Genomic DNA, 15,844 nt, shown 5'->3' with positions numbered 1-15,844 from the left:
GTGATATGTGGCACAACAAGCTAGCAAAGCTCTTTAAATGGAGCAGCTTTCCTACATCCTGCACATGCTCATTGGCGTCTGCCTTACACAGAACTACTCTCCTGAGGCTGAAAACGTGATCGCTGTTATTAGTCTTTGGAGCTGTTTCTAAACTGTAATCTTCGGGGTGAAGAAACATGTCACCCAGTGCAGCGGTGTGACTCACTGATGTGTTTTTAATAGTTTTTGGACAACAACGGAAGTCTACAGCAGTGAGGAATAAGATGTATCAGGCTTTGGATACACACACAATACTTGTAAGTAGGTCAATCCATTGTTGGTTTGGCTCTGCACATGAGATTTGTGGACAAAAAACAGAAATGGAAAATATGTAAGAAATTCGACGTACAGTGTGACTATATCTGCATTGGCCTGCTGTACAGCTATACTCAAAGGATCCTGGCCGTCTTCATCCCCGTCATTCTGTGTGGCTCCTCTTTTCAGGAATAAACACACCTGCCTGGAAATACAAGGCAAATGGAGATCAATAAGAGCAAACAAATTATAAATTTTGTTTTATGTGTAAGCATGCAAATGACAATAAATTATCTTTGAACCTTGAAACACATATCCAGTCACATTCTCATTTTTACTCAAAGTCTGTGCTCCGTACGTCTCCCTCAGCGACATAAAACAAACAGTTCAAATTCAAAGAGGCAGCTGCAAATTCTGGAAATCATTTTACGTTTTATTGAAATAGAAGCCGTGTGAAAAGTGGTTACAAATGCTGCATATGCAGCTTTCCGCCTCATGACTCACCCTGTGTGTCCCAGATATGTGGCATGATGCAGGGGGCCCCGCCCTCTCGCGTCTCTTTGATTGACATCAGCAGCGTTCTGCAGCAGGAACTCACAGGCTATCAATGAACCCTGAAATAAAGTAACAACACCAGTCAGCACTGACAACAAAATATCACTATTGATTATGGCAGTAAATCAGTATTGAAAATGGATGTTCATACATTCTCAGATGCTGACACGTGACTTCTTTTTTTTTATATATTTAGTATCGGCAAGAGTTGTGTGGTGAATGCACAACAAAAACTAGGTGCTGGTCATTGCAATGGCATATACTGATGAGACTATGACTGCACACTGCTTTGATTTTATCCATAAAACCAATGTTTTGATCACACTTGCTTTGAAAGACCAAGTGAGGTTAAAATGTTGGTTATATAATAAAATCATTGGACCGTAGTGTGCGGTCATCTTCTCTTCTATATACAGTGTGTATATGTGAAAGTTAATCAGAAAATGTAACATGCTTTTTTGAAATAAAAGGGTCAAGTAACAGGACTACTTCAGCACGCTGGCAGCTCTGCGAGGCTGTACTTACACACGGCGATCCTTTGAGCAAAATTCTAACATCAACATTTAGCAGGTATAATGTTTCCCATGTTAATATCTTAGTTAAGCGCATTAGCATGCTAACATTATCTAATTAGCACTAAACACAAAGAGAAGCTGAGGCTGATGGAAATGTCATTAGTTTTTTAGGTATTTAGTCATACATTTAAGTGAATTAATGAATTGATTTTTTACTTTCATGTCCATAAAATGGTCCATCCAACATGGGTATTGGATAAATGTATATTTTTACCTGATAATGGTTATTATAATTTACCCTGACAAGGGCATGCATATCCTTTGTATCTAATTTTGTGTTATCATCTTGTAAAGTTTGTATATATTGTGCTTATAGTTTAAATACTCATAATTTTATATTTTTTTAGATTAAATTCTCTACTCTGGTTATCTATGGCGACTGGAAGGGAGTGAAAACTAAAAATTTCATTGTACAGAGCAACTGACTGTTCTCTGTACATATGACAATAAATATTTGGTTGATTGATTGATTGATTGATCAATAGTTGTTGAGACATTTAACTCAAAACCACAAAAGTCAACCTCACGGTGGCGCTAGAGGAAAATTGCTCATGTAAGATTTTAAAAGTTTACCATAAAAAACAAACATTACATGTTGTCGTATCACATGTATAAATCTGCTGCTCGTCATAGATCTAATTTCAGTACGGAAATCAATACATTATCCGATCACATAACTGCCAAATTTACATGAGCTATTTCATTTCTTTTTGTTCTATTACTAAAACACTGATATTCACAAATGACAAATTTTCCCATATGACTAATTTCTGGTGCTTCTCGACTGACTCACCCCGATGACAGCCTGTATGAGGGGCGTCTTTCCTTCATCCTCCTCGTTGACCAGATTGACGTCGGCTCCATGGGCTAGTGCTTCAGCCATGACAGGCAGGTTGCGTGCTTTCGAGGCTTTGTAGAGCAGCGCCCCAGGATGAAGATCCCTCATGTCCTCCGGGTCTGACGTCTCCGGCTCGGCCTCCAGCTCAGCCTCGCCACTCGAGTCCTCTGACACCTCACACTCTGAGGACAGGGAAAGGAGACTGAGTACTCATATTACAGGAACATACAGTAGGTTAAACAAAGTATATAAATTGTCCATGTAGCTGTTGAACTTGCGTTTAAAGGATGAAACCAGCATATTTCTGTATTTTTCTTTTCATCCCATGAAAACAACAAAACCAAAAATAAGCTAGTCCTTCTTTCACAAGACCTGGGCACTGTAGTTTCTAGCAAATATTACTCAGATAGGAGTAAAAAGTGTTTTTGTCTGGAACTACTTTCTGTGGTGGATTAATACACATTTGTTACTTTAGTAAATTCAGTGAACTGTTCCTGGTAATGGAGGAACATGTCACCCAGTGCAACAGTGTGGCTCATTGGTTTTTAATAGTTTTTGGACAACAGTGGATCTCTACAGCACAGAGGAATAATATATATATCAGGGTTTGGACACACAGACAATACTTAGTAACTATGGGATTTGCTGACAAGGGGAAAAATATAAAATATCACCAGCTTTATCCTTTAATTTATTGATTTCATAATGTATCATTTTATGCCAACAGTGTACACATAATACCAAAGTGGCCATCTGGACTCACCCTCCTCTGTGACGCTGTCCACCACCGAGCCAAACACCAGAATGTCTGTGCTGCCGTCTGTGCTGCCTCCCAACCCGCTGTCACTGCTTAGGCCTGCCGGACCGGGAGACGCCAGAACATGGACACATTAGTTACCGCTGTCTCTTTCAGGCTGACCAGTTTTGTTTAAAAGGGACATCACACTCATTCAAGAACAAACAGATCCATTCAAGCATCTTATCCACACACTATCTGGCTTTAATGTGGCAGACTGTCAAAATAGCGAGTCGCTTACTTCGAGGTCCAGATCCTGTATCAAAGTAGGAGAAGAGAGAGTCCAGCTCATCGGGACAAAACAGGGAGTCTCGTCTGAATTTAGCAGCAGCTGTGAGACGAACATAAGTGACAAGTTAGAATTCAGACAAAAAAGCATTTATGTATTAAATAAATTAACTATATCATTAAAAACTACCTGAGGAGAGGGTGGATGGGGAGACGCTTCCGGGCTCTTGCCGATATCTTCGCCGTGTTTTGGGTACTGTGGTAGCGCTGTTGTGCCTCCGACACTTTTTTACGCTCCACCGCCGCTCCGACTTCCTCTCTCCATTAATCAGTATCTCTGTGGAGCCGAGCTTCTTCAGGAATTTCTTCTCTACATACTTTGCCTTAATCCAAGCCTCTTTTTCCTGCCTGCAACATGACCACACAAAATATGACAGATTTTAGTCTTCGAAAGTAAATATTTCGTTATTTAAATAAGGCGTTAGATTGTGCTTATACTGTATATTTGAGCTATATTTGATTAACTCCTACCTTGAGCTGGATGGTAACGGTTTCTTCAGACCTTGTTCTTGGTATGAGCCTTCATAGATGTGGTTGATGACGCTGTTTCCAAGCTCACACATTAACTACAAACCAAGCACATGAGACATGACGTTAATGGTCTTCACACCAACTGATTTGTACTATATTAGTTTGACATTTTGGTTAGTACACTTATTCACTTCATATTAGCTTCAGATAAACTTTTAAATACATCTTTGCACAGGAGAAGGACTGTGGATTTTGGCCCCCATCACTTACATTGTAGGTGCATTGTGAAGGGATCCTCTAATAGTCAGTATGAACAGGAGGAATGATTACAGCAACTATTTCAATGTACATTTGGGCACCTGACTGTTGTTTTAAGACAGACTTGAAAAATTGTGAACCTGTCTTTAAAGCTCAATTAATATGTTATATCTTGTTTATTTAATCGTTTTTTTAATCTTTCCTTTTACAGAGCCAGGTTAGCTGTTTTCCCCTGCATCCAGTCTTTATGCTAAGCTAAGCTATCCATTTCCTCGCTGTAGCTTTATATCTAACAGACAGCCATGAAAGTGGTATCGATCTTCTCATCTAACTCTCAAAAAAGCTAATATGCGTCTTTTCCAAAATGTCAAGCTATTTCTTTAATGCATTAAAACCTGCTTAATGGATAAACAATAATAACTGCCTTGTTCTCATCATTATTTGGCAGGAAACTGTACCTTTAATAATTCTGGTTCCCATGAGTCCAGTGTGAGTGAGCGCACCTTCGAACAGTGAACTCCGAGACTCCTGCAACAGAACATATTTTAAAGTTTAAAAAAAATGTGTTTTGTTGTTAAATAGTTCATTGGTTAAAGTAAAAAAGAAACTGACTTGGCAGCCAGTGCAAGGAAACAAAAGTAGTTTCTATTCTTCTGATAGGAAAAGAGGAAGTTTTACAAATGAATCATACGCTGTGGTGCTGTACGGTGACCTGGTTTGAATCTAAAATCACAACAGTGTTATCCCAGGGGGAAATGAGAGAAGCCGCTCCTAATGTCATGCAAATCACTAAGTTCCACCGATGAAGCTGTCTGGTATCCAGGCAACAGCGATGCATTAGAAAAAAAACTGATACTGTGTTTTTTTTCCCCCCTCGTCGCTCTGCATTGTAACATGAGGCCACGTCTGATCTCACTGTGGGAAGACAAGCCCAAAAGGGGAACATGAATATTCAACAGGTGGGAACGCACAGGGACGAGGGTTTTGTGATTACATAAGCAGTGATAATTGCAGCATCAAAATAAACACAACTCCGGAGGGAAATCTTTTCCCACCGGGAGCTTGAAAACTAACCTCAGTGATGCAACAGTGTGATGTAACAGAACATGAGCTTGGCGCACTGATCTGGATGATGAGAGGACGTGTTATGTGATACGTTCATTCAACGGCATTACATCATGACTATATTCACCAGGATCTGACACCGAATTTCACTATTCACTGGCTTGTTCGCTAGTGTGTGTCTCAGCTCTGCAGCCGCCTTTATCTTCTCACTTCCCTCCCTCAATAAGAAACTCTCAAATCAAAGCCTGATCCAATAAGCAACATATTGCACTTTAATCCCTTCAGCTGTATGTGTGTGTGTGTGGCAGAACGTGCTCGCTGCCTTTAGCAGCGCAAGTTAAGGCCAAAGTAACAGACAGTTGGCACGTCTTCCTGTCTTCGGAGCCAGCACCCTCACAGCACACATGGCTGCGGTGGAGGAAGCATTCAGATCCTTTACTTAAGTAAAAGCCTCAATGCCACAGTGTGAAATTACTCCATTAGAAGTAAAAGTCCTGCAAAGTTTTACTTAAAGAATGAGGCGAACAATTTTCTATTTTTTCTTCTCCTATTGTCAATAAATATCATGTGCAGAGCCAAACCAACAGTGAATTCATCCGACTTATAAAAATGTGATCGCTGTTATTAGTCTTTGGAGCCATTTCTAAAAACAAACTACTGTAACCAAACTCTTTGTGGTGAAGGAACATGTCACCCGGTGCAGCGGTGCGGCTCACTGACGTGTTTTTAATAGTTTTTGGGACAACAATGGAGGTCTACACAGAGGAATAAGATATATAAAGCTTTGGAAACACATATAATACTTGTAAGTAGATCAGTTCATTGTTGGTTTGGCTGAGATTTGCTGACAATAAGAAAAATATAGAAAATCACCAGCTTTATCCTTTCAAGTACAGAAGAATTATTAGCAAAAAATAGTCATTATGCAGAGTGAGCCCTTTCAGAGTGTTTTAATATAGACTATAACTTATTATTGTATTGTTATCATCTATGCGCTAACATGTCAGCACCATTTTAATGTTGGCTGGTCAAGGTGGAGCTGATTTAACCACTTTATATGATGATTATATTATGTTCTACACTGAAAAATGAAGTTATTTATTAGTTATTAAGGCCTAAAAGTCTTTAAAATACTTTAAGTGAAAAAGTCTGCCAGTCTAGTTAGATTATTTCAAACTGCTTCCGATAAAACTCAACTTGTTTCAAGAACTATTTAGAAATGAGTGTGAGAATCTTAAAAGAAAACAGAATAAGATTGAAATTATCTCACCACAACGGCTGATTTTTTTTTAAGAAAATAAGACTTTAAGGACTTAATAATAAACTACAATTACTTGGTAAGATGAAGATTCTTGCAGTAAATGTAGTAGGTAAAATGTTAAGCCTACAGAGTAACTCCAACACTAAGATAAATGTAGTGGAAACTGAGGAGCAGAACTTCACTATTTTTTGGTTTATTCTGACAGTTGCAGACGTTCTTCTGAACTCTACCTGTGGATGCCGGAGCACTCGATACACAGCAAGATGCCCAGGTTGATTGAGGCCCAGCGAGGGTCTGCCTGTCCGCAGTCACAGCACTGCTCGTTCCCCGGCAGACACTGGATCCGCTGCAGGATGGTCTCCCCTCGGGCGCTGCGCTCCCGCGGCTCACTGGCTGAATCGATGCTGCTGGTGGACGGGGAGGCTGTTCTGTCCAGATGCTGAATATACAAACACACAAAAAAAGACATCAGTCAGGATTGTAAAACATCACGTAAATGTGCATTTTCTGTGATTTGCAATTGCACTCCTTATTTCTGTTTTTAAGTGCCAGACCGTTGGCGTTTATCACATTACTATGTATCTTAATCTATACTCAAAATTTTAACAAAATCAAAGTTTGCAGGAAGTCACTGCGTATTTACCAAAATGTTGAACTATTCCTTTAAATACATTTAACTGCTTTACATACCAGGTACTTTAATCTGTAACAATGCATCATATTTTATAAACTGATCATATATTGTGTGTGTAAAATCTTAAACCACAAAGTAACTAATAAGTATATTTGTCAAATAAATGTTGCAAAAAGTACAATATGTACTAGTACTTATACTATAAAGTATAAGTACTAGCATTAAATGGGTATCTCATTATAGTACTTACATAGCCTACAGTACATAAGTTAGTACTTCCACCACTGCACTGATACAATAAAACCTCATAAACAAGCTATAAAGCATATTTGTACGTGGTTTATGACCCACATCTGTGACTTACCTCTATATAGCAGGTGTCTGGGCTCTCTCTGTAGGCTGAGGCGATGCTAGCTTGAACTGCCTGAATCCACGCTTGTCTTAGCTTCTCAGACTCAGCCTGAAGCATACAGCTCCTTTAAAAACAGACGATCAGATTACTATTACCGTGTCATAGTGTACTTCCTTACAGATCTGTGTAATATAGTGTGACATGCTTAACTTACACCATTAAAAAGGAAAGTTTTCTTCTACATTCACATGTAACATTTATTTCATCATAATGTTTTTATAAACTTTATAAACTTTTTAAGAGCGACAATAAAACAACTACAACCATGATTTTTTATACAATCTCATAAACGAAAAGGAGTGTTATTATGTTATTTTACTTTACTACAGCACGATGAAATAAAACATAGTAGTGATTAGGATTGGATTAGGGCTGTAATATCAATTATTGTCATTGTCGGTTAATCTGGTGATTATTTTTTTGATATTTGCTGAATCATTTTATCTATAAATTGTCTTGAAATACTGAAAAATGTCTGTTGTATTTCCCTACTGTATGTCCTATGGGAGGTGATGACCTCAAATATCTTGTTTTGTTCGACCAACAGTCTAAAACCCATAGATATTAGTTTACAATGATACAAAACAAACAAAAGCAGCAAAATCCTCACAGTGGAGAAGCTGGAACCAAAGAATTTTTGGCATTTTGGCTTAAAGATGATTACCAAAATAGTTGCCGATCAGTTTTCTGGCAATAGCCTAATTGATTAATCAACTTACTGTTGCAGCTCTACTACGACAGGACCATGAATGCCAATTTCATGGCAATCTGATAGTTTTTGGGATATTTTTGTACCGTTCCTTGAGCCGCTAACATGGCTAAAAAGTAAAGTTTTCTTCTGCATATTTAAAAGGTGTCACATGATACGCCCATTTCATATTTTTAACGTTTACAGGCAACAATAAAACCACTGCAACCATAATTTATTATAAAACTAGATTTTGTACTTGTATAACATAACCTAAATGATTATCAAAGGGCAATTAAAGGGATAAAATTAAAAATATATGTTATTGTCGCAGTGAGAGAGTGACTTACTTGGAGGGGGAGACGACCTCAAAGCAGAACCTCCTCTCGATGTCCTCACATGGTTTAACAGAGCACAGCCGGAGGTCTTCCACCACCACTGTCAGAGAGTCCTGCCGACACACAAACAACAACTTCTCATTTCTCCCCCCAACACAACATAAACATATAACAGCTGTTCCTCTCTGATAAGACATTTGTCCTGGCAGCTGGAAGCCTCAGTGTACCTGAACATTAGATATTCACACACATGGATGTCAAGCAGAGAGTTGAAAATGACCTGAAAACCACATAAGGCTCCAGACTGAGTACTCGGATATCAGCGGAGACCTCTTGACTCACATGCAGTTGGTGGGGAAGTGAGTGATGATGGATCCCAGTGAAGATCACCATAATGTTAAAAACATTCAAAGCCCACCCATTACAGTTGCACTTAACCTCTTTGGTTAAGTGCACCTGTAGGTAACCTTTTAGGTTGAGTTACGGGCTATCAGTTCTCCCCACTTTACCCCGGGGAAGCTGATAGCTCTAAGATATATGGACTTGCCTTGAGCTTCTTCTGATAGACCAGCTGACTGTTCTGTATGGAGAACCACCGCCTAGAGAGAGAGAGAGAGAGGGGGGACATAAATAAAAAATGTTTTAGATGGATATCTTTGCGATGCTGAAGGGTCAGTGCACAAAGGTGGGTTTTGCTCCTGGCAGCACGATATCGTGACCAGCGCTTCATATCTACTCTAAGCTCTCTAACCTGCTACAGAGGAGAGGAATACGCTGACAAATCGACTAATGAATAAGAAACTGAGGAGACAGCATGCATCACAGGCGTCGCACCCATTCAGGTATTTGAGATCGGATGGCTTTAGAAAAGTCTATTTGTTTTAGGACACATTTGAAAAATTGTGAACTCATCCTTTAACTCTGCTTGCTGCACAGCTGCTGCAGCTACTTGGTTCCTTCTAGCTAGAAAGCTCTACGCAGTATCCGCAGAGCTTGGAAGTAGCTCCATGTCTATGAGTTTTCTTTACTTAAATAATTAACAATGCTACAAGCTAACCAGCGTTACCGTCACTACGTTACCTCTGAGTTTATAGCCTATTCACTAACATTTACTTGTTCAATAATGCTGGTAAATGCAATATTGTGTTATCAAGTGTCATTCAATGACAGCTTTGACGAACTTAAACATAGAAGCCAAAACAGATAATTACTGGTAATAACTCTTGGTTTGAAGTGAACATTAATATATGCATCGTGAAACTGTGCACCTTCAAAAAAACTGACTGTATGACACTCCTGACATGCACAGTAATCACCTGGTAACTGTCTGTGTAGAGCTACAACTTAAATCAAACTTAATTGGCAACTATTTTGATAACCAATGAATCGTTTGCTGGTTCCAGCTTCTTAAATGTGAGGATTTACTCCTTTTCTCTGTTTTCATTCATTGCAGTCGAGTCAATTTATTTATAGAACACATTAAAATCAACAGATGTTGACCAATGTGCTTTACAGAGAGATTAAATTATGGGATTATTTGATTTCGTACGACTGTACACAAAGTATCTTTGAACTCTTGGTCGGACACAAGACATTTGAAAACATCACTATTATCTGACATTTCATAGACTAAACAATCAATTGATTAATCACAAAAATAATCAGCAGTAATAATGAAAATAATCATTAGTTGCAGCCCTGCAGTACTTCTACAGTGATATTAAATCCACATACAGTGTTTCACCATCAATTTCCAGTGCGTACTAATGTCGTACATTCCTGTATGTAGAGATTTGTACTCACCTGTTCCAGGTCTTAAAGGCATTGCTGGCCCTCTTGAACAGGTAGCCCTCCATCACCACACCATTAGGAGCGTCCACATTGAACTCCACCTTGGTGTCGTCATAAGAGAAGTCCTGAAAGAGAAGCGAAAGACCCCCAAAATTAACCCTGGCTGTCACAGAAAAGGTTAATAGCCTAGCAGCTAATAGTTGGGCAGGATGTTGTTCTAACCTTTTACCCATCAAACAGGAAACAAAACACTAAGAGAGGTTGCATTCATGAGGTTCCTGGAATACCAGTAGCATTCAATGTGCAATGTACTGTACATACTCTCCACCAAGCCAGTAAATCATCATAAATTGTGCGATCATGTGGAAACAGTCACATGTTTGTCCATGTATGCATTTGAGTTGCATGCATATTCCTGAGTGTCACACTGGGGCATTTCATAACTCAACAGATGTGAGTGTGACGCAAATTATTACATAAACTGTATGATTCATGTGAAATTAGCCTCTAACCTTTTTATGACTTCTAGCATGACACTAAGCGCTTTAATGCTAGCCAACAGAAAGTGGTACATAGGTATGAGTTATGGTGCAAGTTGGTCATGGCTTCAGTATGTTAAAGTGTTTTAGGAAGCACAAAAATCATCATTTCAACATTTGTGTTTTGATGTTTCATGTATCAAGGATGAGAAGTACGACACGGTTTGTCCTGAGAACACCAATACACGACATTTTAGTAGTAATGTAATATTGCAGTAGGCACAGAACATTAACTTATCCCTAATTGAATTACGACAGTACACACATGAAGCGCTGAGAAAACACCAGACCCAGTCTTCCCACCAGAGTCAGTTCAGGTTGCAAGCTTAAAATACAAAGACGTATCAGTCATAAAAAAAAGGAACCGAAGAAATAAATATATAATATGAAAATGTCTGCTGGAACGACCCATATAAAAAACTCTTCTGTTTCGTAACAGAATACGTGTCCTCGCAGCGGCTCCCAACACACCACTGCATGTTTGAATAATAGAACGACTTTCTTCTCTCCACATATCACTATTTTAACACATGTACATATGAAAAAAAGGTTGATTTCCTGCACACTGTCAGCACTTTGTGTTTGTTAGAGACACAACGTTTCGGTCATGGAGCTTTGTCAAGCATTACATTTAAAAAAAAAAGGGGAAATCTTGAACATTTGAGACAGTAACTGCATCAATAATTAATAAAAAGCATCCTCAAAAGGAGACAAACAATACATGTCATATGAAGGGAAAAAAAATAAATAGCTTTTTTTTCTTATACTGTAAGTAAATGTAAAATACGTGATTTTAATCAACAAAAGAAGTGGTTCAGATCAGACATATCTTCATAACTGTGAAGAAAAACAAATCATACATCTATAAATGAAGTAAATAGTCTAATATTGCAAAAAAATATAAAGTCAGTATATCAAAGTATGCAGGAATTCAATCTGTTTTTTTTAAACATGATTGCATTTTCCTATGAACTGCAACCACCAGTGTGCATTGGTTAACACTTATTTTAACATGTATACATAAAACATATTTCACTAAGCGTTATATATATTTTAACTGTACTGAATGTGCAACTATTAGCATGCAAAACCTACAAAACATCTCTGAAGTCATGACAGAAAAATAATCACAAATCAGAGCAGATTATTCTTAGTATAAAGTTGAATATTACTGTACGATAACTGAATTAGAAGATGTACTAAAGTAACAGACAGACAATGTAATGCAAGTCAACCCACCAAAGTGTGATCCCACTGGCAAAAGATCTTCATTTTAAAACGTTTAGTATGCTCCAACAACATTGAAAAGCACAAAAAAAAGCCAAAAAGTTAAAAAAAAAAAAAAAAAATACAACAAACAGGCTCCAAAAAAACCCAGCAGTCTCAGAGTAGAGGCATGTCTGAGGAGATAACGGTCTTCACTCTCTCACTGCTGCAGCTCTCACTGTGAAGGGAAGCGCATTGTGTCGCTGCAGAGCGGTGCGTAATTCCAACACTGACATGTGTGTCCTCCACTGCAGCCACCTGCCTCCTGCCCCTGTGAGACTCAGGATTAGTACTCAGGACTAATTAACATACAGCTGCCAATGTATCCGCGGCAGGGTGCTGCGGAAGAATAGTCAACTACACTGTAGGGTACTGTAGCTGCTCTTGACCTAAAGACAAGCAGGCTGCTTTGACACTTCGGTGTGTGGGTCTGCTCCACTCCCTAAACACACCTCCCCTGCCGAAGAAGGAGGGGAGTTTCAGTCTCCTGTTGACCCAGAGGGAATCTGTCTGCCCAGTTCACCAAAGCAAACACTACTGAAGGTTTGATTTACCATCTAATGACAGCGGCTCTGCAAACAACTCCTACATTGCAACTTTCAAATCTGTAAGAAATCAAGTCGACGCAGCTTACCTTCAGTTGTTAGATGCCTTTCTCTCTTTTTAAAAAAATATACAGCAGAGCACCACAAACATAGGAGGCAACAACGCCGAACAAGAAGTGCACTGGGTGGCACTCTGCAATCTCTCAAGCCCACAACAATCTATTTTTAATGATGCAACGTCATACAGACAGAAACTGAACATCAGTGAATTATTGAACGTGCAGGGAAACAGAGACTACCAAATATTTAGAGCAAAATAACTAAACTGGCTGGCTGTTGTGGAAAAAAACCACAACAGACTGCAACACCGGATGATGCCGACAACATGTCCTGATGCTTCATCCACCTGCTGTTGTGTGTGCTGTAGGCCGGCCTGCGGGCTATGCTGCAGAGCCGTGATGCCAAATGGCGAGCCCAGTCGGTAGCGCTGATTACTCAGACTGCTGTCAGGTGTTTGTTTACTGGCTGTAGGATCCTTCTGTGTCTCATTATTACTACACTCTGCAAGCAATCATCTGTTAGCGACTGGCCTTTAACATTCGTCCCATACCTGCCTGACATCTGCTTTGCCTTCGTCAGTTAATCCTCAAACCACCTGGTTGACTTCATGACAAAGTTACCACATGCTACGACATCTTTGAAGTCTTTTTAAATACTATTCAGCCATGAGACATCCACCGCAATTTTCTGTGATTAATTTAATGTGACGGAAACTACCACAACAATAAAGACCTCAAACTGCGCCGATCAGGGAGGCTCAAGTTAATTCCTTAATTAAAAATGAGATTTAACAACAGACCTGAGGAGCAGATGTGAACACGACCACAACGACGACCACACAGACAGCATTATTGTAAGAAAACTTTCCTCTGGAAACACTTCTCTCCATGTACAGCTGCAACAGAGGCTTTCATTGAATCTTTGACTTTCTATAACTTCTCTCAAATGCAAAAGGGATGTTGATAATGAAGATATTAGATTTAAAAAACCCAGCATTCAAACAGCTTCAGACAAGGAAAAAAAGCAACACTTGAAAAATGCAGAGTAGCTCTTATAGCTATTAGTTATTCATCAAAAAGCGACGTGAAGTTTAAGCCATTGGTTTTAATCCGATGACCTCTTCTAATGAAGGCCCAGGGCTGAAACGTCATGTGATAATGAACGAACAGAGCTATATTTATCTACATAGCATGTGTTGCAACTACTTTTTTTCCTGCTGTAGGATGAGAGCATTCAAACAGAGGAGACAAACAACTACTGGGGCAGCTTTTTCTTCCCCAAGGAAATTTAAAAAATGAGACTTTTTGGACTAAATGGATGCAAAAATGTTTTGAATGTAAGAATGTATCAGATACAGTAAATTTTTTGTTTTAAGATAGACTTTGAAAAATGTCAACCAGTCCTTTCAAATGAGGTCTGGCTGATTTAATTAAATTTTTTTGTCCAAAGTGACCTACATATTTTCCCTAATATACACACACCGGCTACAATTTGAGGTTCAGTAACTTGCTCAAGGACTCTTTGACATGTGGACAGGAAGATATGAGACTACCAACCCTACAATTAACCTTGCAGCCAACCCACTCTACCACCTAAACTTATTAAACTTAGTTGATCAACAGAAAATTGATCTGCTACTATTTCATTTTAGTCATTTTTCAAACAAAAATGTCAAATATTTATGTGTCCCAGCTTCTCACATGTGAGAACTTGCTGCTTTTCCTTGTCTTACACTATAATCAATTTAATATCTTTGGGTTTTAGACTGTTGGCTGCACTAAAAAAAGCCATTTGAAGACAGCCAACGTGTGCTAAAAGGACTATAGCTCACACACAGTCCTTACTATATTGACGTAAAACTACTCAAATTAAAGCTGAGACACTTTAGAGCCTGGAAAACAAGATATATCTAACTGTTGAAATACTGCATATACATTTACTTATGTATGATCTCTCTACCGTATATCCTCCTACATTAGTCCTCTGATTTAATGCTTTGTTGTCTGATGTACAGTGTCGTTGACTATCATGAAAAGCACCAAACAAACAAAATATTTAATCATTATTTTATCACAACATCTATCTGTATTTCCAAGCAGTAAAAATAAACCCAGTGACACACAGGGGAACCATGTAGCGCTGTGCCGGTGATATAAATGTAGAAATATAGAACAGTAGGCAGAGGCAGCTGCCTTGGACAGGACTTCTCCATTAAATCTGCAGTTAAAAATGAATGGCTCTGGCATTTAGATGCTTTCGCTGCACTGTGTGCCCAGCCGGCAATAGCGACAGTCCACGGTTGGAGCACTTTAACTCCCTTTTCTGCTCCCCTGGTTTTCGCTTGTACTGAGTAAGGGCTGCCCCTTTGTCCTGTGTAAGTTTACACAAGGCTTATTGCACATGAAGAAAGAAAAAAAACATCTCTTTAAAGGAAGGATGAAAGAATAACAAAGTAGGCCATACCGTTCTAAAAGCAGCGGAGAACAAAGATGGCCAAATATAATACAAAATACAATTAAATTCTACAATTTTGTGCATGAATAAACTACCCATTCCTATTAATAAGATTCTGTCATTAAATATTTCAGCTTCAGAAAGATTACATGGTTAATTTTGATGCATATACAATGAAATAACAACATAAAAAAAAGCAAAAATAGAACAGATGTCACTTATTATTATGCAGGAAAAGCATCCTCAGTGGTCAATAATTACGCTGCTATCTATTTAAGGAAACTGCAATTACCCCCTTGCAGCAGGTGATATAACAGACAGCTTCGATACAGGCACCTATTCAAACTTAGTTCAGTGTTTCTAATTGTTTTCTATAAATTATTCAGGATGCACTTCAGCTCGCCCTCAAGGCTTTTTGGAGTCCGACCACAGCTGAAGAAAACTTCAAAGGGGTTTAATAATGTTCTGTACTAACACAGCGGGCTGTGCTGTGCCCTCGCCGCTCACTAAACCAAAGATGTATTAGTCAAGTAAAAAATGAGAATTCAGATGGGAGAACAAATGGAGGAGTACTCACCTGCATGAGGGTCTGAGAGTAGATGGTGGCATTGGGAGGATGCAAGCACAGAAGAAGGAAAGAGAATTAAGAGTTAGGACCACCAAAGACAAATTTAAAAGCAGATTTAAGTGGGGATAAAACAATAATCCTTCAGGTT

The 15,844-nt window shown here is 38.9% G+C and overlaps 1 protein-coding gene across 3 annotated transcripts in view; it reads right to left on the bottom strand.

Annotated features, from left to right (window-relative positions):
- The window catches only part of acap3a (ArfGAP with coiled-coil, ankyrin repeat and PH domains 3a), an 82,287-nt gene that overhangs the window by 8,069 nt on the left and 58,374 nt on the right, over nucleotides 1-15,844 (bottom strand). For 2 of the 3 annotated variants that reach the window (XM_042409379.1, XM_042409382.1), the window contains exons 10-23: nucleotides 15,706-15,717; nucleotides 10,277-10,389; nucleotides 9,021-9,072; nucleotides 8,486-8,586; nucleotides 7,400-7,511; nucleotides 6,632-6,840; nucleotides 4,534-4,603; nucleotides 3,818-3,912; nucleotides 3,477-3,694; nucleotides 3,300-3,389; nucleotides 3,026-3,127; nucleotides 2,218-2,444; nucleotides 799-908; nucleotides 389-499 (exon numbers count right to left, since the gene is read on the bottom strand). In XM_042409379.1, the coding sequence (XP_042265313.1) occupies nucleotides 389-499; nucleotides 799-908; nucleotides 2,218-2,444; nucleotides 3,026-3,127; nucleotides 3,300-3,389; nucleotides 3,477-3,694; nucleotides 3,818-3,912; nucleotides 4,534-4,603; nucleotides 6,632-6,840; nucleotides 7,400-7,511; nucleotides 8,486-8,586; nucleotides 9,021-9,072; nucleotides 10,277-10,389; nucleotides 15,706-15,717 (1,622 nt within the window). The remainder of the gene's footprint in view (nucleotides 1-388; nucleotides 500-798; nucleotides 909-2,217; nucleotides 2,445-3,025; nucleotides 3,128-3,299; nucleotides 3,390-3,476; nucleotides 3,695-3,817; nucleotides 3,913-4,533; nucleotides 4,604-6,631; nucleotides 6,841-7,399; nucleotides 7,512-8,485; nucleotides 8,587-9,020; nucleotides 9,073-10,276; nucleotides 10,390-15,705; nucleotides 15,718-15,844) is intronic. The other variant, XM_042409380.1, reaches the window with a different exon arrangement.

The sequence above is a fragment of the Thunnus maccoyii genome, chromosome 4 (genome assembly GCF_910596095.1).
Source record: "Thunnus maccoyii chromosome 4, fThuMac1.1, whole genome shotgun sequence".
Lineage (NCBI taxonomy): Eukaryota > Metazoa > Chordata > Actinopteri > Scombriformes > Scombridae > Thunnus > Thunnus maccoyii.
This window is presented reverse-complemented; position numbering and strand designations above follow the sequence as displayed.